The sequence below is a fragment of the Ornithorhynchus anatinus genome, chromosome 8 (genome assembly GCF_004115215.2).
Source record: "Ornithorhynchus anatinus isolate Pmale09 chromosome 8, mOrnAna1.pri.v4, whole genome shotgun sequence".
NCBI classification, from domain to species: Eukaryota; Metazoa; Chordata; class Mammalia; order Monotremata; family Ornithorhynchidae; genus Ornithorhynchus; species Ornithorhynchus anatinus.
Window position 1 is genome coordinate 68,948,002 of NC_041735.1, and position 27,801 is coordinate 68,975,802.

The 27,801-nt window shown below is 55.8% G+C and overlaps 1 protein-coding gene across 1 annotated transcript; it reads left to right on the top strand.

Moving 5' to 3' along the window:
* Positions 1 to 7,727: 7,727 nt before the first annotated feature.
* On the top strand, positions 7,728 to 23,357 carry SEM1 (SEM1 26S proteasome subunit). Its single transcript, XM_001514440.5, has 3 exons — positions 7,728 to 7,982; positions 20,635 to 20,728; positions 23,133 to 23,357. Exons 1-3 carry the CDS (start codon positions 7,907 to 7,909, stop codon positions 23,173 to 23,175), a joined length of 213 nt encoding a protein of 70 aa, XP_001514490.1. The 5' UTR covers positions 7,728 to 7,906; the 3' UTR covers positions 23,176 to 23,357.
* The last annotated feature ends 4,444 nt before the right edge of the window (positions 23,358 to 27,801 follow it).

Here is a 27,801-nt window from a genome sequence, read left to right on the forward strand (position 1 = left end):
AGGGTCATCAGATTATCCCACGTGAGGCTCACAGTCTTCATCCCCATTTTACAGAGGAGGGAACTGAGGCACCGAGAAGTGAAGTGACTCGCCCACAGTCACCCAGCTGACAAGTGGCAGAGCGGGGATTCGAACCCGTGACCTCTGACTCCCAAGCCCGGGCTCTTCCCACTGAGCCACGCTGCTTCTCTACGGAACTGGGACGGCGGTGGAGGATTAGGGTGTGACCGCTTTTTAGGTAACGGATTTCCTTCTCTTGGTCCGGTGCCCTGCCCACTGTAAGCGCTCAGTAAATACCACTGATGACGGATGGTTTGGGGTGGCTTTGGATTTTGCTCCCCTGACATAATCTTGGCTTTCTACGGAGGCCTTTGGACATTTCGAGATCTGGCCATTAGACTTCTCTTTTGGCAATTCTACTTCCCCACCGGATCCAAGCGATCGGCGCTTTAATGACCCATCGAAGGAGGTCGGGAGGAATTTAAACCATTTCCTCGCTTCGGATTTTGGATCCGTGATGATTTTCGGCGGGCCGGGTGGGAGCTGTCTGAGCACTGAGGATAGAAGTCCCGCTACATAATAATAATAATAATGTTGGTATTTGTTAAGCGCTTACTATGTGCCGAGCACTGTTCTAAGCGCTGGGGGAGACACAGGGGAATCAGGTCGTCCCACGTGGGGCTCACGGTCTTCATCCCCATTTGACAGATGAGGTAACTGAGGCACAGAGAAGTGAAGTGACTTGCCCACAGTCACACAGCTGACAAGTGGCGGAGCGGGGATTCGAACCCATGACCTCTGACTCCAAAGCCCACGCTCTTTCCACTGAGCCACGTTGCTTCTCTAGCCAATCCCAGAGGGGCCAGTGGTATGGACTGCCAATCCCAGAGGAGTCAGGGTTATGGACAGCCAATCCCAGAAGGGCCAGGGGTATGGACAGCCAATCCCAGAGGAGCCAAGGGTATGGACAGCCAATCCAGAGGGGCCAGGGGTATGGACGGCCAATCCCAGGGAGGCCAGGGTTATGGACAGCCAATCCCAGAGGAACCAAGGGTATGGACAGCCAATCCCAGAGGGGCCAGGGTTAAACAGCCAATCCCAGAGGGGCCAGGGGTATGGAACAGCCAATCCAGAGGGGCCAGGGTTATGGACAGCCAATCCCAGAAGGGCCAGGGGTATGGACAGCCAATCCCAGAGGGGCCAGGACTAGGGACAGCCAATCCCGGAGGGTCCAGGGGTATGGACAGCCAATCCCAGGGGGGTGAGGGCTATGGCCAGCCAATACCATTTATTCACTCCATCATATTCAGCGCTCCCTGTGTGCAAAGCACTGTACTAAGCGCTTGGAAGAGTAGAAAACAACAACAAATAGACATATTGTCTGCCCACAATGAGCAGAGAAGCAGCGAGGCTTCAGTGGCGAGAGCCGGGGCTTGGGAGTCAGAGGTCGTGGGTTCTAATTCTGGCTCCGCCACTCATTCATTCATTCAATAGTATTTATTGAACGCTTACTATGTGCAGAGCACTGTACTGAGCGCTTGGAATGCACAAGTCGGCCACAGATAGAGACCGTCCCTGCCGTTTGACGGGCTCACTCGTCTGCTGGTTGACCACTTGACTTCTCTGTGCCTCAGTTCCCTCATCTGTCAAATGGGGATGAAGACATTGAGTCCCACGTGGGACGACCGGATGACCCTGTATCTCCCCCAGCGCTCAGAACGGTGCTTGGCCCATAGTAAGCGCTTAACAAATACCATCATTATTATTATTATTAGACACATCGTCCGCCCACAGCGAGATCACAGCCTAGAAGGGACCGGTCCTTTGGACGGCTCAAGTCTTCGCAAACCTGGCCCAAGCTAAGCTCCGGTGTGGATAGGAGATTTCTAAAAAGGCTCCATCGGGGAGATTTGCCGGGTTTCCCACGAGATCCACAACCGATCTCGGGTCCAGAGCGCTAACGACGTTAATGAAGAATTAGACGCGCGGCAGCCCTCCACGGCCGGACAGGCGGGGAACTGGGGCCTTGTCATTTTTATTCTTTCATTCAGTAGTACTTATTGAGCGCTTACTATGTGCAGAGCACTGGACTAAGCGCTTGGAAAGGACAAATCGGTAACAGAGAGAGACCATCCCTGCCCATTCATTCATTCATTCAATAGTATTTATTGAGCGCTTACTATGTGCAGAGCACTGGACTAAGCGCTTGGAACGGACAAATCGGTAACAGAGACCATCCCTGCCCATTCATTCATTCAATAGTATTTATTGAGCGCTTACTATGTGCAGAGCACTGGACTAAGCGCTTGGAACGGACAAATCGGTAACAGATAGAGACCGTCCCTGCCCATTCATTCATTCATTCATTCAATAGTATTTATTGAGCGCTTACTATGTGCAGAGCACTGGACTAAGCGCTTGGAACGGACAAATCGGTAACAGAGACCATCCCTGCCCATTCATTCATTCAATAGTATTTATTGAGCGCTTACTATGTGCAGAGCACTGGACTAAGCGCTTGGAACGGACAAATCGGTAACAGAGACCATCCCTGCCCATTCATTCATTCAATAGTATTTATTGAGCGCTTACTATGTGCAGAGCACTGGACTAAGCGCTTGGAACGGACAAATCGGTAACAGATAGAGACCGTCCCTACCCATTCATTCATTCAGTAGTATTTATTGAGCGCTTACTATGTGCAGAGCACTGGACTAAGCGCTTGGAACGGACAAATCGGTAACAGATAGAGACCGTCCCTGCCCATTCATTCATTCATTCATTCAATAGTATTTATTGAGCGCTTACTATGTGCAGAGCACTGGACTAAGCGCTTGGAACGGACAAATCGGCAGCAGATAGAGACAGTCCCTGCCCTTTGACCGGCTCACGGTCTAATCGGAGAAGACGGACGGACAAGAACAATGGCAAGAAATAGAACTTTTAGAGGGAAAAGGAAAAAAAAACCCTCGCAAAGCCAGTAAGCCGCACAACCCTGGGATTCATTCCGTTTGAAAAAGAACCACAGCGGGGTTTACGAGGAAAAGGAGATGGTGGGTTGGAAGCGTTTCGTTAACTCCTTGAAGTCGGCTCCGCCCTTGGGTTTTCTCGGCGTCCTTCATTTCGGGAGAGACGATCAAGACGCCGAAGGGGCGAGAGAGGGGACCGGCAGGGTGTCTGCAAAGGCCTCCCCCCAAACCGCCGGAGAGGAATTTCGGACGGATGAGTCCTTCCCAGGGCGGGCCCTCCGGGATCCCAAGGAAATTCGGACCCGGGCAGCACCGGGCTACCGTTCCCGGAGCCTCCGGACGTGAGACGTGGCCCGCTTGGGGTCACGGGGGTCGCCGGACCGTTTCGAGAGGCCCGTGGGGACACCGAGGCGGGGTGTCCTCAGGGGGAAACTGAGTTTTCTCCAAGGAAGAGGGGGCGGGGAGGGACGGTGGGTGGGGAAGGCCATCGGGCCGGCCGGGCCCGGGCCCAGACGAGGTTTTCCGCGGAATCCCGCCCACGTGAAGGAGATGTGGCTCCCCGGGCCGGACGGACCGCACGGCTCTGCGGATGGCGGATGCGGTTTGGGCCACCGAAGGGAAAGGTCAGCCCATTTCCGAGGGCCGGACGAGAGAGAGCGGGAGCCGGGGGAAACTCTCGGGAGAGGCCAACGGGGGGAATTCCTGCCTCTCCCCTCCCTTTCCCGCTCCCTCATCCGTCCTTCCGCTCTCTTTCTCCTCCTGTCGGCCACCATTCACTAGAGAAGCAGCGTGACTCAGTGGCCAGAGCCCGGGCTTGGGAGTCAGAGGTCATGGGTTCCAATCCCCGCTCCGCCACTTGTCAGCTGGGTGACTTTGGGCAGGTCACTTCACTTCTCTGTGCCTCGGTTCCCTCATCTGTAAAATGGGGATTAAAACTGTGAGCCCCACGGGGGACAACCTGATCTCCTTGTATCCAGCAGCGCTTAGAACAGTGCTTTGCACATGGTAAGCGCTTAACAAATACAAATACCACCATTTATTCTCTGGGCCTCAGTTCCCTCATCTGTAAAGTGGGGATGAAGACTGGGAGCCCCCCGTGGGACAACCTGATGACCCTGTATCTCCCCCAGCGCCCAGAACAGTGCTCGGCACATAGTAAGCGCTTAACAAATACCAACATTATAATAATACCAATATTATTATTCTGTCTCCCCCGATTAGACCGTAAGCCCGTCAAAGGGCAAGGACTGTCTCTATCTGTTGCCGACTTGTCCATTCCAAGCGCTTAGTACAGTGCTCTGCACATAGTAAGCGCTCAACAAATACTATTGAATGAATGAATGAATGATTATTTCCCTTCGACGGCGTTAGATCGAAACCTCCTTGAGGGAAGGGATTGCGTCTGAACCCCTCTCCCAAGCCTCGTGCAGAACTCTTCCCCCGATCAGACCGCGAGCCCGTCATCGGGCAGGGATGGTCTCTCTCTGTTGCCGAAGTGTCCATTCCAAGCGCTTAGTACAGTGCTCTGCACATAGTAAGCGCTCAATAAATACGATTGAACGAAATGCTATTGAATGAATGAACTCTCCGACACCGTGAGCTCCACGTGGGCAGGCAACGTCTCTGCTTATTGTTGTATCGCGCTCTCCCAAGCGCTCAGTACAGAGCTCTGCACACTGTAAGCTCTCAAGAAGTATGGTTAAATGAATAATAATAATAATAATCACGTTGGTATTTGGTAAGCGCTTACTATGGGCCGAGCACTGTTCTAAGTGCGGGTCGTCAGGTTGTCTCACGTGGGGCTGATGGTTTTCATCCCCATTTTCCAGAGGAGGTCACCGAGGCACCGAGAAGTGAAGCGACTTGCCCAAAGTCACACAGCTGACAGGCGGCGGAGCTGGGATTCGAACCCACGACCTGTGACTCCCCAGCCCGGGCTCTTTCCACTGAGCCACGCTGCTTCTCTATGACGTCCGGTAATAACGATAATAATAATGTTGGTATTTGTTAAGCGCTTTCTATGTGCCGAGCACTGTTCGAAGCGCTGGGGGAGATACAGGGTCATCGGGTTGTCCCACGAGGGGGGGGGGGGCCTCACAGTCTTCATCCCCATTTTCCAGATGAGGCGACTGAGGCCCAGAGAAGTGAAGTGACTTGCCCACAGTCACCCAGCTGCCAAGTGGCAGAGCCGGGATTCGAACCCACGACCTCTGACTCCCAAGCCCGGGCTCTTTCCAATGAGCCACGCTGCTTCTCTTAATGATGGTATTTGTTAAGCGCTTTACTATGTGCCGAGCACTGTTCTAAGCCCTGGGGCAGGTACAGGGGAATCAGATTGTCCCCCTGTGGGGCTCTGGGCAGATCTAGAGTGGGAGCAATGGGGAATTACCAGGAATGTGTTGCCCTTTCCCAAGTGCTTAGTACAGTGCTCTGCACATAGTAAGTGCTCAATAAATACCATTGATTGATTGATGGAGGGGCAAAATAATAATGTTGATATTTGTTAAGCGCTTACTATGTGCCGTGCGCTGTTCTAAGCACTAGGTAGATACAAGGTAATCAGGTTGTCCCACGTGAGGCTCACAGTTAATCCCCATTTTACAGATGAGAGAACTGAGGTCCAGAGAAGTGAAGTGACTCGCCCAAAGTCACACAGCTGACAAGTGGCAGAGCTGGGATTCGAACCCACGACCTCTGACTCCTAAACCCCTGCTCTGCCTCCCCAGCCTTAGAGCATGTGCAGAAGAGGTTTCTGAGCTTCCAAGGCCCAGACTCTCTGTTCTGTAGGCACTCAATAAATACCCTTCCGCCGCGCGGAGGCCGGGGCTTGGGCCAAAGAACTGCACGACGCAGAGCGTGAAGGACAATGTAGGTGCCATTTTGGAAGGCAGGGGCCAAATGGGGAAGGGTTTAAAAGGGGGGAAGAGACAGGGTTGGGGGTTGGGAAGTGGCAGGTTTCAAAGTGTAAGCAGTAAGGCCTAAGGAGCAGCGTGGCTCAGCGGAAAGAGCCCGGGCTGGGGAGTCAGAGGTCATGAGTTCGAATCCCACCTCCGCCTCTTGTCAGCTGTGTGACTGTGGGCAAGTCACTTCACTGGGCCTCAGTTCCTCATCTGTAAAATGGGGATGAAGACTGGGAGCCCCACGTGGGTCGACCTGATTCCCCTGTGTCTCCCCCAGCGCCTAGAACAGTGCTCGGCACATAGTAAGCACTTAACAGATACCAACATTATCATTATTATTATTATGAAAATGGGGATGAAGACTGTGAGCCCCACACGGGACAACCTGATGACCCTGTATATCTCCCAGCACCTAGAACAGTGCTCTGCACATAGTAAGCGCTTAACAAATACCAACATTATTATAATTATAATTTTATTATTAGGATTATTATTATAATTATTCCCCCGATATATAATTCCCCCGATTAGACTGTGAGCCCGTCAGTGGGCAGGGATGGTCTCTATCTGTTGCCCAATTGTCCATTCCAAGCGCTTAGCCCAGTGCTCTGCACCTAGTAAACGCTCAGTAAATACTATCGAATGAATGAACCTATGATTCTGTTTATCTATTTTGATGATGTTGTTTTGTTTTGCTTTGTTGACTGTCTCCCCCGTTTAGACAGTCCGTTAGTGGGAGGGCTCGTCTCTATCTGCTGCCCAATTGTCCATTCCAAGCGCTCAGCCCAGTGCTCTGCCCCTAGTTATCGCTCAATAAATACGATGGAATGAATGAATCTATGATTCTGTTTATCTATTTTAATGATGTTGTTTTGTTTTGCTTACTGTCCCCCGATTAGACCGTGAGCCCGTTAGTGGGCAGGGAGGGTCTCTATCTGCTGCCCAATTGTCCATTCCAAACGCTTAGTACAGTGCTCTGCACGCAGTAAGCGCTCAATAAATACCACTGAATGACTGAACCTATGATTCTGTTTATCTATTTTGATGATGTTGTTTTGTTTTGCTTTGTTGACTGTCTCCCCCGTTTAGACAGTCCGTTAGTGGGCTGGACTGGTCTCTATCTGCTGCCCAAGTGTCCATTCCAAGCGCTCAGCCCAGTGCTCTGCCCCTAGTAAGTGCTCAATAAATATGATTGAATGAATGAATCTATGATTCTATTTATCTATTTTAATGATGTTTTGTTTCGTTTTGCTTTGTTGCCTGTCTCCCCCGTTTAGACAGTCCGTTAGTGGGCAGGACTGGTCTCTATCTGCTGCCCAATTGTCCATTCCAAGCGCTCAGCCCAGTGCTCTGCATCTAGTCAGCACTCAATAAATATGATTGAATGAAGGAATCTATGATTCTATTTATCTATTTTAATGATGTTTTGCTTCGTTTTGCTTTGTTGCCTGTCTCCCCCGTTTAGACAGTCCGTTAGTGGGCAGGGCTGGTCTCTTATCTGTGGCCCAATTGTCAACAATAAATACCCCTGAATGAATATCATTATCATTTTATTATGATGATCATTAGACCACGCTGCTTCTACCCTCGCGTTTAGGACAGTGCAGGGCACAGAGTGGGCACTTAAAAGACGCCTCAGCCACTGTTACTATGGTTAATAAAGATGGCCGAAGGCCAAGGCCTAAGGGAGGGGGGGGAGGGAAGGAGCACGTGGGTCACGTGGCGGGCCACGTGAGGGGGCTGCCGGGGAGGGGGCGGGGCGTCCTCGCGCCGCCGGAAGTCGGTCTTTTTCCCGCCCCCCGCGCGCGCCCAGGGGTTCCGCGCGCGCCGAGGGGCCCCGCCCGCGCGCGGCGCATGCGCAGTGCGGTGCGGGCGTCGTTGGCATCGCTCTCCGGCGTCCCGGCATCCTCCGCGCGCAGGAGGAGACAGGACCAGCCAGGGCCAAAACCAGGGCCAAAACCAGGGCCAAAACCAGGGCCAAAACCAGGGCCAAAACCAGGGCCAAAACCAGGGCGGCCTCTTTCTCCTCCCCTCCTCATGGCGGACAAGAAGCAGCCCGTCGACCTGGGGCTCCTGGAGGAAGACGACGAGTTCGAGGAGTTTCCCGCAGAAGGTCAGCGCCGTTGGCCCCGCCTGGGCCTGGCTGCCCGGTTGCCTGGGGCGGGGAGGCCTTGGCAAACGGCCAGAGAGTTAGGAAGCTTTCTTTTAATCCTATTTATTGAGCGCTTACTGGGTGCAGAGCACTTGGAACGGACAAGTGGGCCGCGGATAGAGACCATTCTTTCATTGCATAGTATTTCTTGAGCGCTTCCTAGGGGCAGAGCACTGGGCTGAGCGCTGGGAATGGACAATTCGGCAACAGAGGCGATGCATTCTGTAGTATTGAGCGCTTACTCTGTGCAGAGCACTGCGCTGAGCGCTTGGAACGGACAGTTGGGCGACAGAGACCATTCATTCTTTCCATAGTATTTATTGAGCGCTTACTATGTGCAGAGCACTGGACTAAGCGCTTGGAATGGGCAATTCGGCAACAGAGACAATTAACTAATTCTATAGTATTTATTGAGCGCTTCCTATGTGCAGAGCACTGGACTGAGCGCTTGGAATGGACAGTTAGGCAACAGATAGGCCATTCATTCCATAGCATTTATTGAGCGCTGACTAGGTGCAGAGCACTGTGCTAAGCGCCAGGAATGGACAGTTGGGCAACAGATCGAGACCCTCCCTGCCCAGTGATGGGCTCCCGGTCTAATGGAGCTCCCCAGAAGCAGCCGCTTCAGAAGGGCTTTTCCTGCCTCTGCACTTGGAACTGGGTTGTGCCTCCTCCTAGATGACCAGCTCTTCTTCACGGAAGGGCAGAAAGATAAATAATAAGCATTATCGGGGGGGGGGGGGGGGTCCTTCCCCTGTGCCCCTTCTCTCTCACCTGCCCCCCTTCTCCTCCTCCCCCTGTCCCCATTTTCTTCCTCCCCTAACCCCCCTATTCTTTCTTCCCCTAACCCCCCATTCTTTTTTCCCCTAACCCCCTTTTTCCTCCTCCCCCTGCCCCCCTTTCCTCCTCCCCCTGCCCCCCTTTCCTCCTCCCCTTGCCCCCCTTTCCTCCTCCCCCTTGCCCCCCCTTTTCCTCCTCCCCCTGCCCCCCCTTTTCCTCCTCCCCCTGCCCCCCTTTTCCTCCTCCCCCTGCCCCCCTTTCCTCCTCCCCCTGCCCCCCTTTCCTCCTCCCCCTGCCCCCCTTTCCTCCTCCCCCTGCCCCCCTTTCCTCCTCCCCCTGCCCCCCTTTCCTCCTCCCCCTGCCCCCCTTTTTCCTCCTCCACCTGCCCCCCTTTTTCCTCCTCCACCTGCCCCTCTTTTTCCTCCTCCCCCGCCCCCCTTTTCCTCCTCCCCCTGCCCCCTCTTCTCCTCCCCTTGCCCCCCCCCCCCCCCCCCCCCCCCCGTCTTCTCTTCCTTCCCTTACTCCCTGCTCTTTCCCTTACCCCCTCTTCTTCTCCCCTTACCTGCTTCTTAAGAATAATGATAATGGTGTTTGTTAAGCACTTAACTACGTGCCAGGCACTGTACTAAGCGCTGGGGCACTCCCCTAAGCTCTGCCGGGGTCACCTGGGATGTGGTTTCCCATATAGACCTGGTTGAAAAGCTGCGCCCTGCGCACACCTGGGTGTCTGGGGTAAACTTTGCCCTTCACCCCTTGTCGCTCTTCCCGACCGCCTATTGACTGATGTAAAAGCCTGCCCTTCCCAGAAGGGTCAGCCACGGGGGGCAGAAATGTTTGGGGGCAGATGCTTGGGGCATTTGCAAATGGCGAAAGAGGAAGGAAGCTTCCCCAGAGGCAGCCGCCGCAGAAGGGATTTTCCTGCCTCTGCAATTAAAAATGGATTGTGCCTCCTCGTAGATGACCAGCTCTTCTTCGTGGAAGGGCAGAAAGATTAATAATAATTATTATCATTGTGGTATTTTAAGCCCTTACTATGTGCCAGGCAGGTCCCCGGCCATGGCGTGTGTTACCCTTTCCCGATTCCGTTAGCGTTTGGTGAGTCGGGATTACTTGGCCAGTCCTTTTTTTAGATTTTCCCGGGACGGCGTTCCTTAAATCAGGATTCGGAGAGAGACCTTCCCTCTTCCCAGGCGGGGAAGTTCACGCGGCTCATCCACGCCCACCCAGCTAAGCCGAAAAGGTCGCGAAAGCATTTTTCTGTCTTCTTTTCCAATTACGGTGCCGGTCCAAGGAAGCAGCGGGGCTCGGTGGAAAGAGCCCGGGCTTGGGAGTCCGAGGTCGTGGGTTCGAATCCCCGCTCTGCCACTCGGCAGGTGGGTGACCGTGGGCGAGTCATTCTCGGTGCCTCGGTCCCCTCATCTGTAAAATGGGGATGAGGACCGTGAGCCTCGCGTGGGACAGTCGGAAGACCCTGTGTCTACCCCAGCGCTTCGAACGGTGCTCAGCACATAGTAAGCGCTTAACAAATACCAATATCATTATTATTACAAGAAGCGGGGGATCCACGTGACGGATGTTACGATTATTGAGAAGCGGCATGGCCTAGCAGCTAGAGCCGGGAGGAGGAAGGACCTGCCTTCTAATCCCGGCTCCGCCGCTTGCTTGCTGGGTGACCTCGGGTCAGTCACTTACCCGCTCTGTGCGGCACTGACTTCATCCGTGAAAGGGGGATGAAGAGAGCGAGCCCCGCGTGGGACCCGGACCGCGTCCAACCCGCTCATCGTGTACCCCTTTCCCAGCACATAGTACGGTGCCCGCTACGTAGTAGAGCGATTGGAGATGTGTCAGTGGTATTTACTGAGCGCTCGCTGTGTGCAGAGCACTGTACTGAGCGCTTGGAAGAGTACAATGGGACCGTTGGATGTGTTCCCTGCCCGTAACGAGTTTACAGTCCAGAGAACGAATCTGGGCTCGCCGAGGGAATCAGCGGAAAACAAAACACGCAGCCACGACGCCCTCGTGGCGGGGAACATATCTATCAGCTCTGCTCCGTTGTGCTCTCCCCGGTGCTTAGGACAGTGCTCTGCGCAAAGTAGGCACTCGGTAGATCCCAGGGGTGGATGGGCCTTCCCTCTGCGCAGGTGAGGCACCTGGAGACCGCTTGGAAAACGAGATTAAAGATTTGCGGCCTCTCCTCGGCAGCGCTTCTCTGCGAGTGGCAGCGAAGCTTAGCGTGGGCTGGGAATGTGTCAGGTAGGTTGCTGTCTAAGAGAAGCAGCGTGGCCTGGTGGAAGGAGGCCGGGCCTGGGAGCCCGAGGTCACGGGTTCGAATCCCGACTCCGCTGCGGGTCAGCGGTGTGACTTGGGGCCAGTCACTTCACTGCTCTGTGCCTCAGTTACCTCATCTGGAAAAGGGGGATGAAGACTCAGAGCCCCACGTGGGACGACCTGATCACCTCGTATCCGCCCCCAGCGCTTAGAGCGGTGTTTTGCACATCGTAAGCACTTAACAAATGCCACCATTATTATCATTACTATTATTTTGGGGCCTCAGTTACCTCATCTGGAAAATGGGGATTAAGACTGAGCCCCACGTGGGACGACCTGATCACCTTGTATCCCCCCCCCCCCCCAGCGCTTAGAGCAGTGCTTTGCACGTCGTAAGCGCTTGACAAATGCCATTATTATTATTATTATTATTTTCTGAGCCTCAGTTACCCCATCAATAAAATGGGGATTAAGACTCTGAGCCCCACATGGGACAACCTGATCGCCTTGCATCCCCCCCGACGCTTAGAACGGTGCTGGGCACATAGTAAGCGCTTAACACATGCTCTTTTTATTTTAGAGAAGCAGCGCGGCTCGGTGGACGAGCCCGGGCTGGGGAGTGGAAGGAGCCTGGTCATGGGTTCCAATCCTGGCTCCGCCGCTGTGTGACTTTGGGCAAGTCCCTTCACGTCTCCGTGCCTCGGTTCCCTCATCTGGAAAACGGGCAGAAAGACCGTGAGCCCCACGTGGGACAACCTGATCGCGCTGTGTCCCCCCCAGCGCTTAGAACGGTGCTTGGCACATAGTGAGCGCTTAACAAATACCACAGTTATCATCATCAGAGCTCCCCGGCTCATGGTTTCAGTCCGGAAGCTTCCATCTGATCACCCATCGCCACCGAGATGGCCGCCTTATCGTTGGGTGTCATAAAATAGCGCCTAACCGCCAAGGGAGGTGTTCTTTTCTACCCCATTGTTTCGCCACCCCCGACTAGATGCCAGATCGGCCATCGCACCCGTGAAGATGCCCAAGAAGGTTCCGTTCCCAAAGTTTTTGTTTGCTTTTTCAATGGTGTTTGTTAAGGGGTTTCTGTGTGCCAGGCACTGTACTAAGCGCTGAGGTAGATGATGATAATTATGGTATTTCTTAAACGCCTAGCATGGAGAAGCAGTGCGGCTCGGTGGAAAGAGCAGGGGCTTGGGAGTCGGGGGTCCTGGGTTCTAATCCCGGCTCCGCCGCCTGTCAGCTGGGTGACTTCGGGCAGGTCACTTCTCGATGCCTCGGTTGCCTCATCTGTAGAATGGGGGTGAAGATTGTGAACCTCGTGTGGGACAAGCTGATTACCCGGTGTCTGCCCCAGCGCTCAGAACAGTGCTCTGCACATCTGAAGCGCCTAAAAAATACCAACCTCATTATTATTCTTCTCTGGGCCTCAGTTCCTCCATCTGTCAAATGGAGATTAAGACTGTGAGCCCCAGGCGGGACATCGTGATCACCTTGTATCCCCCCCAGTGCTTAGAACAGTGCACGTACTAAGCGCTTAACAAATACCGTCATTATTTATCGTTACTAGACACTGTACTAGGCGCTGGGATAAATGCCAGGGAATGAGTTTTGGACACAGTCCCTTGCCCCTCACGGGGCTCACCGTCTTAATCCCCGTTGTACGGCTGGGGGAACCGAGGCCCGGAGAAGTGAAGTGACTTGTCCAAGGTCACGCAGCAGGTAAGGGGCAGAGCCGGGATTAGAACCCATGTCCTTGGGGCTCAAAGGTCCAGGATCTGTCCGCCGTGCCATGCTGCTTCGCAGGTAGCGGCGGCGGGGTGGGGGGGGGTGGGGGGGTCGTCTGTCCGTCGCCCTCCGAGCTCCGCGCGTCCTGCTCAGCTCGGCTGCGGACCGGAGGGAGGGGACCCGGGCCTCGGTGACCTCATCTGTAAAAACGGGGGTTAAAAAACGTGAGCCCCACGAGGGACAATCTCGTCCCCCCCGTATCTCCCCCGGCGCTCAGAACAGTGCTCCGCACGTCGTAAGCGCTTAACGAATACCGTCGTCATTATCACTTGCAGAGCCGTTGTGGCCAAAGAGGGTGTCGAGGGCGATTCAGGCGGGCTCAGAGAAGACGGACGCCCGTGACGCGAAGCGGGCCGGGCCGAGCTTTCCGGAGCGTGTAGTCCGTCGGCGGGTTTGGGCGCGAGGGAAAAAAGTCCCGGCTCTGCCGCTCGTCAGCTGTGTGACTGCGGGCAAGTCACTTCACTTCCCTGGGCCTCAGTTCCCTCATCTGTCAAATGGGGATGAAGACTGGGAGCCTCCCCGGGGGGACGACCTGATCACCCTGTGTCTCCCTCAGCGCCCAGAACAGCGCTCGGCACATAGGAAGCGCTTAACAGACACCCACGTTAGTATTATGAAGTCACTGGAGAAGATTCTCCCGGTCTGGAAGAGAGGCTCTTTCACGCTCGGGTGTCAAGGTGGTGCTTTGGAGAGGGAGGCGAAGTATGTGGGTCTTTGATATTTCAGCGTTGGGAAACTTAAAGCCGGTTACAGATGTCATTCCCCTCGACAAGTGCGAACCGTGCCAAATTTCTGTACGTCGGGAGGGGGGAGCGCCTTGAAGAGTTCTCAACTGCCCGAACGTTACGTATTAGGCATCTGTTCCCGGTTATTTCCTAAACTGACTCCTTCAAATGTGTGTTTTGGGGCGGGGAGGCGGACACATCTGGAGAGCCCCACGCCAAAGTCGGGGCAGCTGTGGCTGCTTAAGCCATTAAACCCAAGTCTCTCCGAACATTTATTTTTAATGTCCGGGGGGGGAGGGGGGGCAGAGAGCACATGGCCGTAGGGGCCGGGAGGGTGTCCGGGGGCCGGTGCGGGTCGGGGGTCCGCCGTGCCTCGTGGTCGGGGGCGTGGAGCTGTCAGCGCGCGGCGTACATTGTGGCGGGGGGCGGTCTAAGAGACCCTAAGTGACTAATTCCGGTGTTCCGTCCGCTCCCGACCGCTCAGAACGGTGTTCCGCACTGGGTTCGGGCTCCGTAAATACTCTCGGCGGATGGATTTGAGCCCGTAATAACGTCGGTATTCGCTAAGCGCTTACTATGTGCCGGGCACCGTTCAGAGCGCTGGGGTAGACACGGGAATCAGGTGGTCCCACGTGGGGCTCCCGGTCTTCGTCCCCATTTGACAGATGAGGTCACTGAGGCACCGAGAAGGGAAGTGACGGGCCCACGGTCACCCAGCTGCCAGGTGGCCGGGCCGGGATTCGAACCCGTGACCCCTGACTCCCAAGCCCGGGCTCTGTCCACGGAGCCACGCTGCTCATTCGACAAATGCCCGCTTAGCAGATAGAGCCCGGGCCTGGGAGTCGGAAAGAGCCGGGTTCCCATCTTGTCCGCCGTGTGACCTTAGGCAAGTCGCCTCGGGGCCTCGGTTGCCTCACCCGGGGATGGAGACTGTGAGCCCCAAGTGGGACGGGGACTGGGCCCAATCACATTACACTGTATCTGCCCCGGCGCTTAGTACAGTGCCTGCCACATAGGAAGCGCTTAGCGAGTACCGTTATTTTGTGCCGAGAACCTGGGTGGTTGGGAGATGCTCGGGTCAGCCAGTCACGGAGCTCGTGGCCTAGGAGGGAAGGACAACCCGATGACCCTGTGTCTACCCCAGCGCTTAGAGCAGTGCTCTGCACCTAGTAAGCGCCTGACAGATACCAACGTCATCAATCCCCATTTTGCGGACGAGGTAACCGAGGCCCAGAGAAGGGAAGCGACTCGCCCGAGGTCACTCGGCGGACAAGTGGCGGAGCCGGGATTAGAACCCGGGTCCTTCCGATTCCCCGGTCTGGGCGCTGTCCACCAGGCCTCTTTGCCGTTGCGGGGCGGAGGAGGGGAAGACTCGTGGGAGAGAAAGAGGGCAAAAAGACAGAAATTATGGCCAAGGGGGACGTTTTAGTGTTGGTATTTAAGCGCTCACTCTGTGCCGAGCACTGTTCTAAGCACTGGGGGAGATACCGGGGCATCAGGTTGTCCCTCGTGAGGCTCACCGTCTTAATCCCCGTTTTTCGGGTGAGGTCACTGAGGCCCAGAGAAGCGAAGTGACTCGCCCACAGTCCCACAGCTGACGAGTGGCGGAGCCGGGATCCGAACCCATGACCTCTGACTCCCAAGCCCGGGCTCCTTCCACTGAGCCGCGCTGTTTTAATGTGTATATCTCTCTAATTCCGTTTCCGTCGATGCCTGTTCACTTGCTTTCATGTCTGTCCCCCCTTTTCTAGACTGCAAACCCGCTGTGGGCGAGCAGGGTCTCTCTCTCTTGCCGAATTGTACTTTCCAAGCGCTCAGTCCAGTGCTCTGCCCACAGTAAGCGCTCAGTAAATACCATTGAACGAGTGAATGATTAGCACCCCCACTGTGCCCCCAGAGAGGTGGGGGCCGGGGGAGAGGGCGATCGCAGAGCCGCCGACCGAGACCGCGAGCCCGTCGTCGGGCAGGGAGGGTCTCTGTGTGTTGCCGAACCGTCCATTCCAAGCGCTTAGTACGGTGCTCCGCGCCTAGTAAGCGCTCAGTAAATACCCTTGAACGAATGAACGAAGGACCGGCCCGTCAGGCGACAAGGGCACGCACGCAAACCGTAAGATTCTTCATTCACTTCCGTCGTATTTATTGAGCGCTCACTAGGCGCCGAGCGCCGTACGAAGCGCTCGGAACGGACAGTTGGGCAACAGACAGACAATCCCTGCCCGACGACGGGCTCCCGGTCCAAGGCGAGCAATAAAAAAAGTACTTGGACTTGAGAGTCCCAAGAACTGGAACGAGCGAGGAGCGTCTCCGTTCGCTTCGGGATCAGGAAGTTAAAGCGACGCCCGGAAGCGAAGCGGCGACGCGTCTCTTAAAAAATGAAACCCGCCAACCGGCCGGAAAGCGGGACGTTTCCTTGGGAGAAAAAGAGTGAAGGCAGATCAGCCGACCCCTCGGGAGATCGGCCCGGCGCCGAAGTGAGCGTGGGACGCTGCGCTAGACGCCCGGGCAGGTCGGCCGTGTGTATCGAGCGCTGACTGTGTGCGGGGCGCTGCGACTCCCGATGAGGACGATCGTGGCGTTCAGTGGGTGCCGGGAACCGTTCTCAGCGCGGGAATAGATACGTGATAAATAGGTCGGACGCGTTCCCCGTCCCCCGCCGGGCCCTCGGTCTTGGTCCCCATTTTACGGATGCGGGAACGGAGGCCCAGAGGAAGCGAAGCGGCTTTTAAAGTCCCACAGCGGACCGGCGGCGGAGCCGGGATCGGAACCCAGCTCCTTCCGACCGCCGGGCCCGAGCCCCAGCCGCTCGACCGGGCTGCTTCTCGCTAGGCCACGCCGCTCCTTAGGACCGTACTAAGCGCTGGAGAGAGTGCGGCGTAACGGTGGAACGGATTCCCTCCAGGCAGCGCGGCCCAGTGGGAAGAGGCCGGGCTTGGGAGCCAGAGGTCACGGGCGCGAGTCCCGGCTCGGCCGTTTGGCAGCTGGGTGACTGGGGGGCGAGTCGCTTCTCCGGGCCTCGTCTGTCAAATGGGGATGAAGACCGTGAGCCCCACGCGGGACAGCCCGACGACCCCGTGTCTCCCCCGGCGCTTAGAACAGTGCTCCGCACAGAGTAGGCGCTTAACGGATACCAACGTCGTCATCGTTAAGGAGCCTGCCGTGTAGTGATCCCTAGTTTTCGGGAGTCCACAGGGGAGGGGCAGGTGGACGGCGGACGTTTGGAAGGGCGCAAGGGGGTTGGGCGGGAGCGAGTCGAGGAACCGCGGCCCTGGTGGGAAGCAGAGGGGCCTAGCGGGAAAAGCACCAGCCTCGGAATCGGGGAACTCTGTCCCTTGATTGCCGTATGACCTTGGCAGCCCGGCAGAGGGCAGGGACCGTCTCCGTCCGTTACCGATCTGTCCATTCCAAGCGCTTCGTCCGGCGCTCTGCACGTAGTGAGCGCTCGGTCACTACGACTGAATGAATTTGACTTCTCTGGGCCTCGGTGGCCGCGCTTAGACCTCGGTCCGGTCCCCGTCCTTCCTCTTGTTTTGACGGCAAGCCCCCTGCGGAAAAATAATAATAATAATAACAGTAATAACATTGGTATCTGTTAAGCGCTTACTCTGTGCAGAGCAACCGTTCTAAGCGCGGGGGGAGATACAGGGTCAACGGTCTTCATCCCCATTTGGCAGAGGAGGGAACCGAGGCCCAGAGAAACGAAGCGGCTCGCCCACGGTCACCCAGCCGACAAGCGGCGGAGCCGGGAGTCGAACCCGTGACCTCTGACTCCCAAGCCCGAGCTCTTGCCACTGAGCCACGCTGAACAGGGACTGGGTCTGACCTGAATGACTGGTAGCCACTCCGGCGTTTAGACAGTGCCGGACACATAGTAAGCGCTTAACCAATGCCCCAAAAGAAGTAGTCTCATGAATTTATGAGGTTGCCATCCTGGATCCTGGAGGAAACAGTTACCCGGGTACGTGAAGGGCCGGGGAGGGAATAATAATAATAATGTTGGTATTTGTTAAGCGCTTACCATGTGCAGAGCACCGTTCTGAGCGCTGGGGGAGATACGGGATCATCGGGTGGTCCCACGTGGGGCTCACAGTCTTCATCCCCATTTTCCAGATGAGGTCACTGAGGCCCAGAGAAGTGAAGCGACCCGCCCACGGTCACACAGCCGACGGGTGGCGGAGCCGGGGGTCGAACCCGTGACCTCTGACTCCCGAGCCCGGGCTCTCTCCACCGAGCCACGCCGACTAGTCTAGAGAAGGGAAACAGCACGGGTAAAACCCGGGCCTGGGAGCCAGAGGACCTGGGTTTTAATCTCAGCTCCGCCACCGGCTGGCCGGGTGACGTTGGGCAGGTCACTTCACTTCCCGGGGCCTCAGTCTCCTCAACTGCAAAATGGGGATCCGCCCCCCCCCCCCCCCCGTTGGCCCGCCTCCTCAGACTCCGGGCCCCAGGTGGGACGGGGACCGGATCCAAGCTCTGTGGATCCACTTCCAGAACGGCTGCCGATGGAAGCGGGGCGTCCGGGCAGAGGTGCGTCCAGGACGCGTCGCTGTGGACACGTAGTGAGCGCTTAACAGATACCATTAAAAAAAAGGAAGGGTGGCGGGTGAGCATTGGCCGGGGGGGGGGGGGGGGACGGGGGACAGACACTCAAAATTAGAATTCTTTATATTAGTGTCCGTCTCCCCCTCTAGACGCTAAGCTCCCTGTGGGTGGGGAATGCGTCTGTTCCATTGTTAGATTGTCCTTCTCCCAGATGCGTCGTCAGTCCAGTGCTCTGCACACGGTAAGCGCTCAGTAAATACGATTGACGGGACCCCAGGAGAGAGTGTGGGAGACACCCCCACCCAAGAGAGGGGAAGGGAGCCCGGTTAAGGAGGGCAAGTGGAGATGCCCCGGGAAACCCTCCTAGGGACGCAGTACCTCCTAGTGGATGGAGCCCGGGGCTGGGACTCAGGTTCTGGGTTCTAATGTTGACACTTGTCTGCCGTGTGACCTTGAGCAAGTCTCTTCGCTTCTCTGGGCCTCAGTTCCCTCATCTGGAAAACGGGGATGAAGACTGTGAGCCCCACGGGGGACAACCTGATCACCTTGTATCCCCCAGCGCTTGGAACAGTCCTTAGCGCACAGGAAGCGCTTAACAGATACCACCATTATCATTATTATTATTATTATTATTAAGCACTCGTTAAGTACCACTGATTGAGCCCTTACTGTGTCAAGTAATTTGGAGGGAACAGCAGAGTAGGGAGGTACGGCCCCGCCAGTCGCGAGCTTCCAGTCCAGGAGCGGGATTCCTTCCTTCCCCGCGGGGATCTCAGGGAGCCGAGGCTTCCGGGAAGCGGAAAACGACGACGGCTCGGCCTTGGAGCTCTAGGCCCGGCACGCGGATAAATCGAAGGGCTGGAATTGTGCTCTTATCCTCACCGGTAGTTGTTGTCCTCCATCTCCTTCTCCATCTCCTCCTCCTCCTCCTCCTCCTCCTCCTCCTCCATCTCCTCCATCTCCTCCATCTCCTCCATCTCCTCCATCTCCTCCATCTCCTCCTCCTCCATCTCCTCCTCCTCCTCCATCTCCTCCTCCTCCTCCATCTCCTTAGAGAAGCAGCGTGGTGCAGTGGAAACAGCACGGGCTTTGGAGTCAGGGCTCATGAGTTCGAATCCCAGCTCTGTCACTTGTCAGCTGTGTGACTGTGGGCAAGTCACTTAACTTCTCTGTGCCTCAGTTCCCTCATCTGTAAAATGGGGATTAAGACTGTGAGCCCCACGTGGGACAACCTGATTCCCCTGTGTTTACCCCAGTGCTTAGAACAGTGCTCTGCACATAGTAAGCGCTTAACAAATACCAACATCTCCTCCATCTCCTCCTCCTCCTCCTCCTCCTCCCCATCTCCTCCTCCTCCCCATCTCCTCCTCCTCCTCCATCTCCTCCTCCTCCATCTCCTCCTCCTCCATCTCCTCCTCCTCCTCCATCTCCTCCTCCTCCATCTCCTCCTCCACCTCCATCTCCTCCTCCTCCATCTCCTCCTCCATCTCTTCCTCCTCCTCCTCCTCCTCCCTTCTTCCTCCTCCATCTCCTCCTCCTCCTCCTTCTCTTCCTCCTCCTCCATCTCCTCCTCCATCTCCTCCTCCATCTCCTCCTCCATCTCCTCCTCCATCTCCATCTCTTCCTTCTCCTCCTCCTCCATCTCCTCCTTCTCCTCCTCCTCCATCTCCTCCTCCTCCATCTCCTCCATCTCCTCCTTCTCCTCCATCTCCTCCTTCTCCTCCATCTCCTCCTTCTCCTCCTCCTCCATCTCCTCCTTCTCCTCCTCCTCCTCCTCTTCCATCTCCTCCTCCTCCTTCTCTTCCTCCTCCATCTCCTCCTCCTCCATCTCCTCCTCCTCCTCCATCTCCTCCTCCTCCTCCTCCTCCATCTCCTCCTCCTCCTCCATCTCCTCCTCCACCTCCTCCTCCACCTCCTCTTCCTCCACCATCTCCTCCTCCTCCACCTCCATCTCCATGTTTCCAAGCTCTCGGGCTCGTTCTGACCAGCACTGAGGTTCGATTAACCTCCCGGCATGGGAGTTTGCACACGCTTCCTCTCTCTTTCCCCTCCACCCCTTCCCTCTCATTCCTTCATCGATTCCATCGTATTTATTGAGCGCTTACTGTGTGCACAGCACTGTACTAAGCCCTTGGAATGGACAATCGGGCAACAGAGACGATCCCCGCCCAACAGCGGGCTCCCGGTTTAAAAGGGGGAGGCAGACAACAGAACGAAACAAGCAGTCGGGCATCAGTACCATCGAGATAAATAGAATCGTGCTCTTCCCTCCATTTACTAGTCCTGAAACCCCTGGAAGGGATCACTGGGGGACTTCAGCCCGCAAAAAAGGGCGCGTAGGGAGGACGGCAGCTCGTTTCGGGGTTCGTAGCGTGGGGCACGGCGCCGCTCGGGTGCCCAGGATCTGATTTGGGGCCAGAATGTCGGGGGTTGGGTGCGGACCCTCCATCTCCCCTCTCCGCCCCGCCAGCAGACGGAAGCCCCGAGTGACCCGCCGCTCCTTCTTTCAGATTGGGCCGGCTTGGACGAGGATGAGGACGCCCACGTCTGGGAGGACAACTGGGACGACGACAACGTGGAGGACGACTTCTCCAATCAGCTCCGGTAACGGGCGGGCTGGGCCGGGGGAGGTTTGTGGGAGCCGACCGTCGAGTTTCCCTCTACCCGCTCTCTGCCCCAAGAGTTAACCGTGGGTGCCGGGGGTTCCCACCGACGAGGGGGAGGGCGCACGATTTCTCCGGAACGGAAACTGTGGGCGAATACGCACAATAAACCATGCAACTATAAAGATTCATTCATTCATTCAGTAGTATTTATTGAGCGCTTACTAGGTGCAGAGCACCGGACTGAGCGCTTGGAATGGCCAAATCGGCAGCAGCTAGAGACAGGCCCTGCCCTCTGACGGGCTCACGGTCTAATCCGGGGAGACGGACAAAAACAGTGGCAATAAATAGAATCGAGGGGATGAACATCTCATTAAAACAGTAGCAAATAAATAGAATCACGGTGATGTACATCTCATTAACAAAATAAATAGGGTGATGAAAATATATACATAACAGAAAACCAGAGACCAGGAGGAAATTTGGGAGGCTTCTGTCCAACCTGTAATTTATTTACGTTAATATCCGTCTCCCCCTCTAGACTGGAAGCTCCTTGTGGGCAGGGAATGTGTCTGTTCCATTTTTAGATTTTTCTTCTCCCAAATGCTTCTCAAGTCCAGTGCTCTGCACACAGTAAGCGCTCAGTAAATACGATTGACGGGACCCCAGGAGAGAGTGCTGAGGCACTGGCAGGTAGGGTGGGGAGAGGTTTCCCGCTGCCTGTCTGTCGCCCACCGGCCTGTTCTAGATCGATCCTTCGTAAATTTAAAAACCAATCCCCATAAGCCTGGTCTTTAATAATAATAATAATGATAATAATGTTATTTGTTAAGCGCTTACTATGTGCCGAGCACTGTTCTCAGCGCTAGGGTAGATACAGGGTCATCAGGTGGTCCCCCGTGGGGCTCCCAGTCTTCATCCCCATTGGACAGATGAGGGGACTGAGGCCCAGAGAAGTGAAGTGACTTGCCCACGGTCACACAGCTGACAAGCGGCGGAGCCGGGATTCGAACCTGTGACCTCTGACTCCCGAGCCCGGGCTCTTTCCACCGAGCCACGCTGCTTCCCTTTAAGCACATCAGCCGATCATTCTCCCTGTTTAAAATAAAATGGGAAAAAAAACCCCGCGTACAGTTGAAGAGGCAGTATGTGGGGACTTAGTACGGTGCTTGGCACATGGTAAGCACTTAATAAATGCCATAGCCCTTATTATGAACTCTCAGGACTCCAGGCGAATGGTATAGTTGGTAACGGTGTCGGGAAGCAGCGTGGCTCGGCGGAAAGAGCCCCGACTTGGGAGTCAGAGGTCGTGGGTTCGAGTTCCGGATCTGCCGCTCGTCAGCTGGGTGACTGTGGGCGAGTCACTTCACATCTCTGTGCCTCACTGACCTCAGCTGTAAAATGGGGTTGAAGACCGTGAGCCTCACGTGGGACAACCTGATGACCCTGTATCTCCCCCAGCGCTTAGGACAGTGCTCGGCACTAGTAAGCACGTAATGAACGCCAACGTTGTTATTGTAGCTGTTGTGCCCGAGGCCTGTCGTTGAGGAGATTGTACCCCTTATGATGAAAAACTTATACCTGTCTCGCACTGTTGTCATTCGGGGCTCAATCGATCAGTCCTGTTTATTGAGCGCTCACGGTGCGCGGCACACTTTACTAAGCGCTTGGGAGAAGACGGTAGAAGGGAGTTGGCGGCTTGTAATCTGGCTCGTCCTCGATGAAGATCGGGTGCCCGATTTGGGGAAAGGGCTCCTTGCTCAAAGAAGTGGGTCCCTTATCCCTGTTGGCTTTCAACTAGTCAAGCGGAGGAAACGCCGACCGACAGACTTCGTGAAAACCCTTCCGTCTCATCCCTAGGGAAACCCCAGTTCCGTTATCCCACCGCCCGATTGGCAAGAGCCGCCGGTCGGTGCTATTTACCGAGCGCTTCCCGGGTGCACCGAGCGGTGCTCGCTGAGTGCCTGGGAGAGTAGGATCAAAGAGAGTCGGCGGACACGTTCCCCGCCCACGAGGAGCTTCCGGTCTAGAGGGAGAGACGGATTTTAGCATAAAGAAATTACGCGTTGGACAGAAGCCTCCGAAATCTCCTCCCGGTCCCTGTCTTTCTGTCATTTTTATAGTGGGGTGGTTCATTGGGCGTATTCGCCCAGCGCCCGAGTCGGGAAGGGAACGCGTCTAAGCAACTCCGTTGTATCGTACTCTTCCGAGCGCTTAGCAGAGCGCTCTGCGCCCCGTAAGCGCTCAGTAAATACCGTTGATGAGGACGGCGATGACGGGTGATGCTTGACCCGAAGCGAGCGCTCGGTAAGCTCCGTAGTCAGTCCCTCGAAGCTGAAGGGCGTCGGTTCGATTGGCAGCAGCCTCGGTTGGCGTTGATGTGGTGCTCGTGTGTTTTACCGCAGGGCCGAACTAGAGAAACACGGGTACAAGATGGAGACGTCGTAGCGGGGAGAAGAGGGTGCGAGCCGGAGGTGGCGTCGCGGGGAGACGATGGAGGAACGGGCCCTCCCGGACCGTCGACCGAAGGCTGGAGGACGAGGATGCGCGATGGAGAGAGAGCTTTAGATCTGTTTTCGTTTTTACCGAATGCGCAATAAATACGGGAATCAGAACCCCGTCGAAAATTTCTCCCGCTTCCCCTTTCGGCCCTCAAGTCTGGTCTGTCCCTTCTGGAGGGCGAGGATGCGCGACGGAGAGAGAGCTTTAGATCTATTTTCGTTTTTACCGAATGCGCAAGAAAGACGGGAATCAAAACCCCGTTGAAGATCTCTTCCGCTTTTCGGCCCTCGGGTCTGGTCTGTCCCTTCCGGAGCCGGGGCAGAATTCGGCCTGATTAACTTGTAATAATGATGACTGTAAGAATAATGACGGTGGTATTTGTTAAGCGCTTACTAGGTGTCATGCACCGTTCTAAGCGCTGGGGTAGGTACGAGGTGATCAGGTCGTCCCATGTGGGGCTCACAGACTTAATCCCCATTTTGCAGATGAGGACACCGAGGCACAGAGAAGTGAAGCGACTTGCCCGAGGTCACGTAGATGTGGCGGATCCCAGATGAGAACCCATGACCCGCCTCCCAGGCCCAGGCTCTATCCCCCACGCCATGCCGCTCTTCTTTTTAGCCTGTTAGTGTAATTAGATTAGTGTCTCACCCAGTTAGCTAATTAACCCCGGGCATTTAAAGCAGCGTTTGACGGGCAGTGGGCTCTTAAATACCACAGACAAACGAAAAATTCATCTATATCCCCATTTTTACAGTTGAGGAAACAAGTCCGGAGAGGTTAAGTTGATTCACTCATTCGATAGTATTTATTGAGCGCTTCGGAGCACCGTACTGAGCGCTTGGAATGGACAAATGGCTAACAGAGACGGTCCCTGCCCTTTGACGGGCCCACGGTCTAATCGGGAGAGACGGACGGACGAGGACGATAGCAGTAAATAGCAATTAAGTGCCTGATCCGAGGCCGCCCAGCCGGCAAGCAGCGGAGCTGAGATTAGAACCCGGGACCCCCGGCTCCCAGAGCCCGGGCTCTCTCCCCCCCCGGGCCGCACCGCTTCGAATCGTGCGCCCGCGGAAGAGACGTCTCATCCCCGATCACGTCGACGGCCCGGGTGCCGCGCTGGGGCTCGCTTAAGCTGGAGTTTTTCTCCCCTGTCGAAAGCTGTGCTGTGGGTGTTCTGATGGAAACTGGCCCGTTTTGCCCGATCGATCGATCGATCGATCGATCGTATTTATGGAGTGCTTACCTTGTACGGAGCCTTGTACCGAGCAACAGGACAGACTTGGTAGACGCTTTCCCCGCCCACAACGAGTTTAATAACAACAACAATAATAATAACGTTGGTATTTGTTAAGCACTTACTATGTGCGGAGCACTGTTCTAAGCGCTGGGGGAGATACAGGGGACTCAAGCTGTCCCATGCGAGGCTCATAGTCACCTCTCTGTGCCTCAGTTACCTCATCTGTGAAATGGGGCTGAAAACTGTGAGCCTCACGTGGGACGACCTGATCACCTTGTATCCCCTCAGGGCTTAGAACAGTGCTTTGCACATAGTAAGCGCTTAACAAATACCAAATTACGATTAATAATACCATTTTACAGATGAGGTCACTGAGGCCCAAGGAAGTGAAATGACTTGCCCACAGTCACGCAGCTGACAGGTGTCGGAGTCAGGATTCGAACCCGTGACCTCTGGCTCCCAAGCCTGTGCTCCTTCCACTGAGCCACGCTGCTTCTCTGTGACGATGGCATTTGTTAGGCACTTACTATGTGCGAAGCACTGTTGTAAGCAGCGGGCACTGTTCTAGACATGAATACATATAAATCAAGGGTGGATAGGGCAAGGAGCGCTACGGGGCTGAGGGAGGGAGGGAGGAAGCAAATCGAAGTTCGAAGGAGAGGCTGATGTCTCTCCCTCTCTGCAGTCCCGCATTTCCCCTTGCCTTCAAGACATCTAGCGCCCAGTACAGCGCTCTGCCCACAGTAAGCGCTCAGTAAATACAGTTGAATGAATGAATGAATGCCCTCCCATCACCTCAAGCTTAACATGTGGCTATTTTTCTTGTCCGTCTCCCCCGATTAGACCGTAAGCCCGGCAAAGGGCGGGGGACCGTCTCTTATCTGTTCCCGATCTGTCCATTCCAAGCGCTCAGTCCAGTGCTCTGCACAGAGTAAGCGCCCAATAAATACTGTCGGATGAATGAGTGAAGCTCCTCCTCTTCCCACCCAACCCCTTGTCCTCCCCCCTCGCTTTCCCGTCGCGGTAGCTGGTCCAGCCACATCCTTCCCTGTCTCACGAGCCCGTAACCTGGTGGTTATGACGATGATGATGATAATAACGTTGGTATGAGATACGGGGTCATCAGGTCGTCCCGCGTGAGGCTCCCGGTTCATCCCCGTTTTCCAGACGAGGTCACCGAGGCCCGGAGAAGTGAAGTGACCCGCCCCCGCTCACCCAGCTGACAGGTGGCAGAGCCGGGAGTCGAACCCGTGACCGCGGACTCTCTCCACCGAGCCGCGCTGCTTCATCTTTTCATTTGTATTCTGACGTTCAGCCGTATTTACTGAGCGCTTACTATGCGCAGGGCACCGGACTGAGCGCTGGGAATGGACAGTTCGGCAACGGATAGAGACCGTCCCTGCCCCTTGACGGGCTAATCGCTCAATGTATATTAATATTCCTCGGGGCGGGGACCCGAAGCCCGGCTCCTCCCCTAAACGATGAGCTCCCGGAGGGCGGGGGTCACGGCCTCGTGGCCGGCGTGCCCTCCCGGGCGGTCGATACCATCGATGGATCGATGGATCGCCTCCTTACGAGGCGATCTCCTTCCTCCCCCTCCCGCCGGCGATCCGGATGATGTCAGCGGACGTTTCGCAGAATTCCGGTTGGGAGAGATGGAAGCCGGTGATTGACAAGTACAAAACCACAAAGGATTTCGACGAGGAAGTCGCGGGCTCCGTGTGGGGGTCTGTATCTCGGTTTGTTTGTACTTCGTGGCATTTGTAAAGCGCTCACTACACGCCCGGAACTGTGCTAAGCGCCGGGAGAGATCCCTGTCTGCCGGGTGACCTCGGACAAGTCGCTTAAATTCTCCGCGCCTCCTTTACCTCGGCTGGAAAATGGGGATTCGTAATGATCGTGGTATTTGTTAAAGCGCTTACTACGTGCCGAGCACTGTTCTAGGCGCCGGGGGTCATCAGGTGGTCCCCCGTGGGGCTCCCGGTCTTCATCCCCATCTGACAGATGAGGGAACTGAGGCCCAGAGAAGTGAAGCGACTGGCCCACAGTCACCCAGCTGACGAGTGGCGGAGCGGGGATTCGAACCCATGACCTCGGACTCCCAAGCCCGGGCTCTTTCCGCTAAACCCCGCGGCTTCTCTGTGTCTGCTACCGGCCAAATCGAAGGCCTACGAAGGGGCAGTTGGTCATCCCGGCACCTGCCCGCTGTCCTCGCAGGCGAGACGGGCCCTAAAACAAGCGCGGCTCGGTGGAGAGGGCCCGGGCTTGGGAGTCAGAGGTCATGGGTTCGAATGCCGGCTCTGCCGCTCGTCGACTGTGGGCCAGTCGCTTCATTTCTCTGAGCCTCGGTGACCTCATCTGTAAAACGGGGATGAAGACTGGGAGCCTCACGTGCGACCACCCGATGACCCTGTATCTCCCCCCCAGCGCTTAGAAGAGTGCTTGGCACATAGTAAGCGCTTAACAAGTACCAGAAAAAGAATTCTCCCCCGTTTCGACCGGGAGCCCGTCATCGGGCAGGGACGGTCTCTATCTGTTGCCGAATTGTCCATTCCAAGCGCTCAGTACAGTGCTCTGCACAGAGTAAGCGCTCAATAAATACGAATGAATGAATGAATGAATGAATAGTGCTCGGCACATATTAAGCGCTTAACGAATACCATCATTATTATTATTAATTCTTATTGTTCCCAACTACATCTATGAGGGTCTCCCTAGAGTGCACATGCCTGTAGGTTTCCGTACAACGCACATACGTGTATACCCCCACACACGTATTTAGAGAGAGAGAGAAGCAGCGTGGCTCAGTGGCAAGAGCCCGGGCTTGGGAGTCAGAGGTCGTGGGTTCGAATCCCGGCTCCGCCGCTCGTCGGCTGTGTGACCTTGGGCGAGTCGCTTCACTTCTCTGGGCCTCAGTGACCTCATCTGGAAAATGGGGATGAAGACGGTGAGCCCCGCGTGGGACAACCTGATGACCCTGTATCTACCCCGGCGCTTAGAACAGTGCTCTGCACATAGTGAGCGCTTAACAGATACCCACATTATTACATACGCACACCCCTCTTCACCGTAAACCTGTTGTGGGCAGGGAACGTGTCCAACTGTGCTCCGTCTTCCTCTTCCACTCACTTAGAGAAGCAGCGTGGCTCAGTGGAAAGAGCCCGGGCTTGGGAGTCAGAGGTCGTGGGTTCGAATCCCGGCTCGGCCGCTCGTCGGCTGCGTGACCGTGGGCGAGTCGCTTCACTTCTCGGTGCCTCAGTGACCTCATCTGTAAAATGGGGATTAACCGTGAGCCTCACGTGGGCCACCCTGACGACCCTGTATCCCCCCCC

What these genes read in the sequence shown, in the direction of transcription:
- SEM1 (XM_001514440.5), top strand. Translation starts at nt 7,907, where the DNA reads ATGGCGGACAAGAAGCAGCCCGTCGACCTGGGGCTCCTGGAGGAAGAC. An exon ending in CGAGGAGTTTCCCGCAGAAG is followed by an intron (nt 7,983 to 20,634) that starts GTCAGCGCCGTT and finishes TCCTTCTTTCAG; the next exon opens with ATTGGGCCGGCTTGGACGAG. An exon ending in GACTTCTCCAATCAGCTCCG is followed by an intron (nt 20,729 to 23,132) that starts GTAACGGGCGGG and finishes GTTTTACCGCAG; the next exon opens with GGCCGAACTAGAGAAACACG.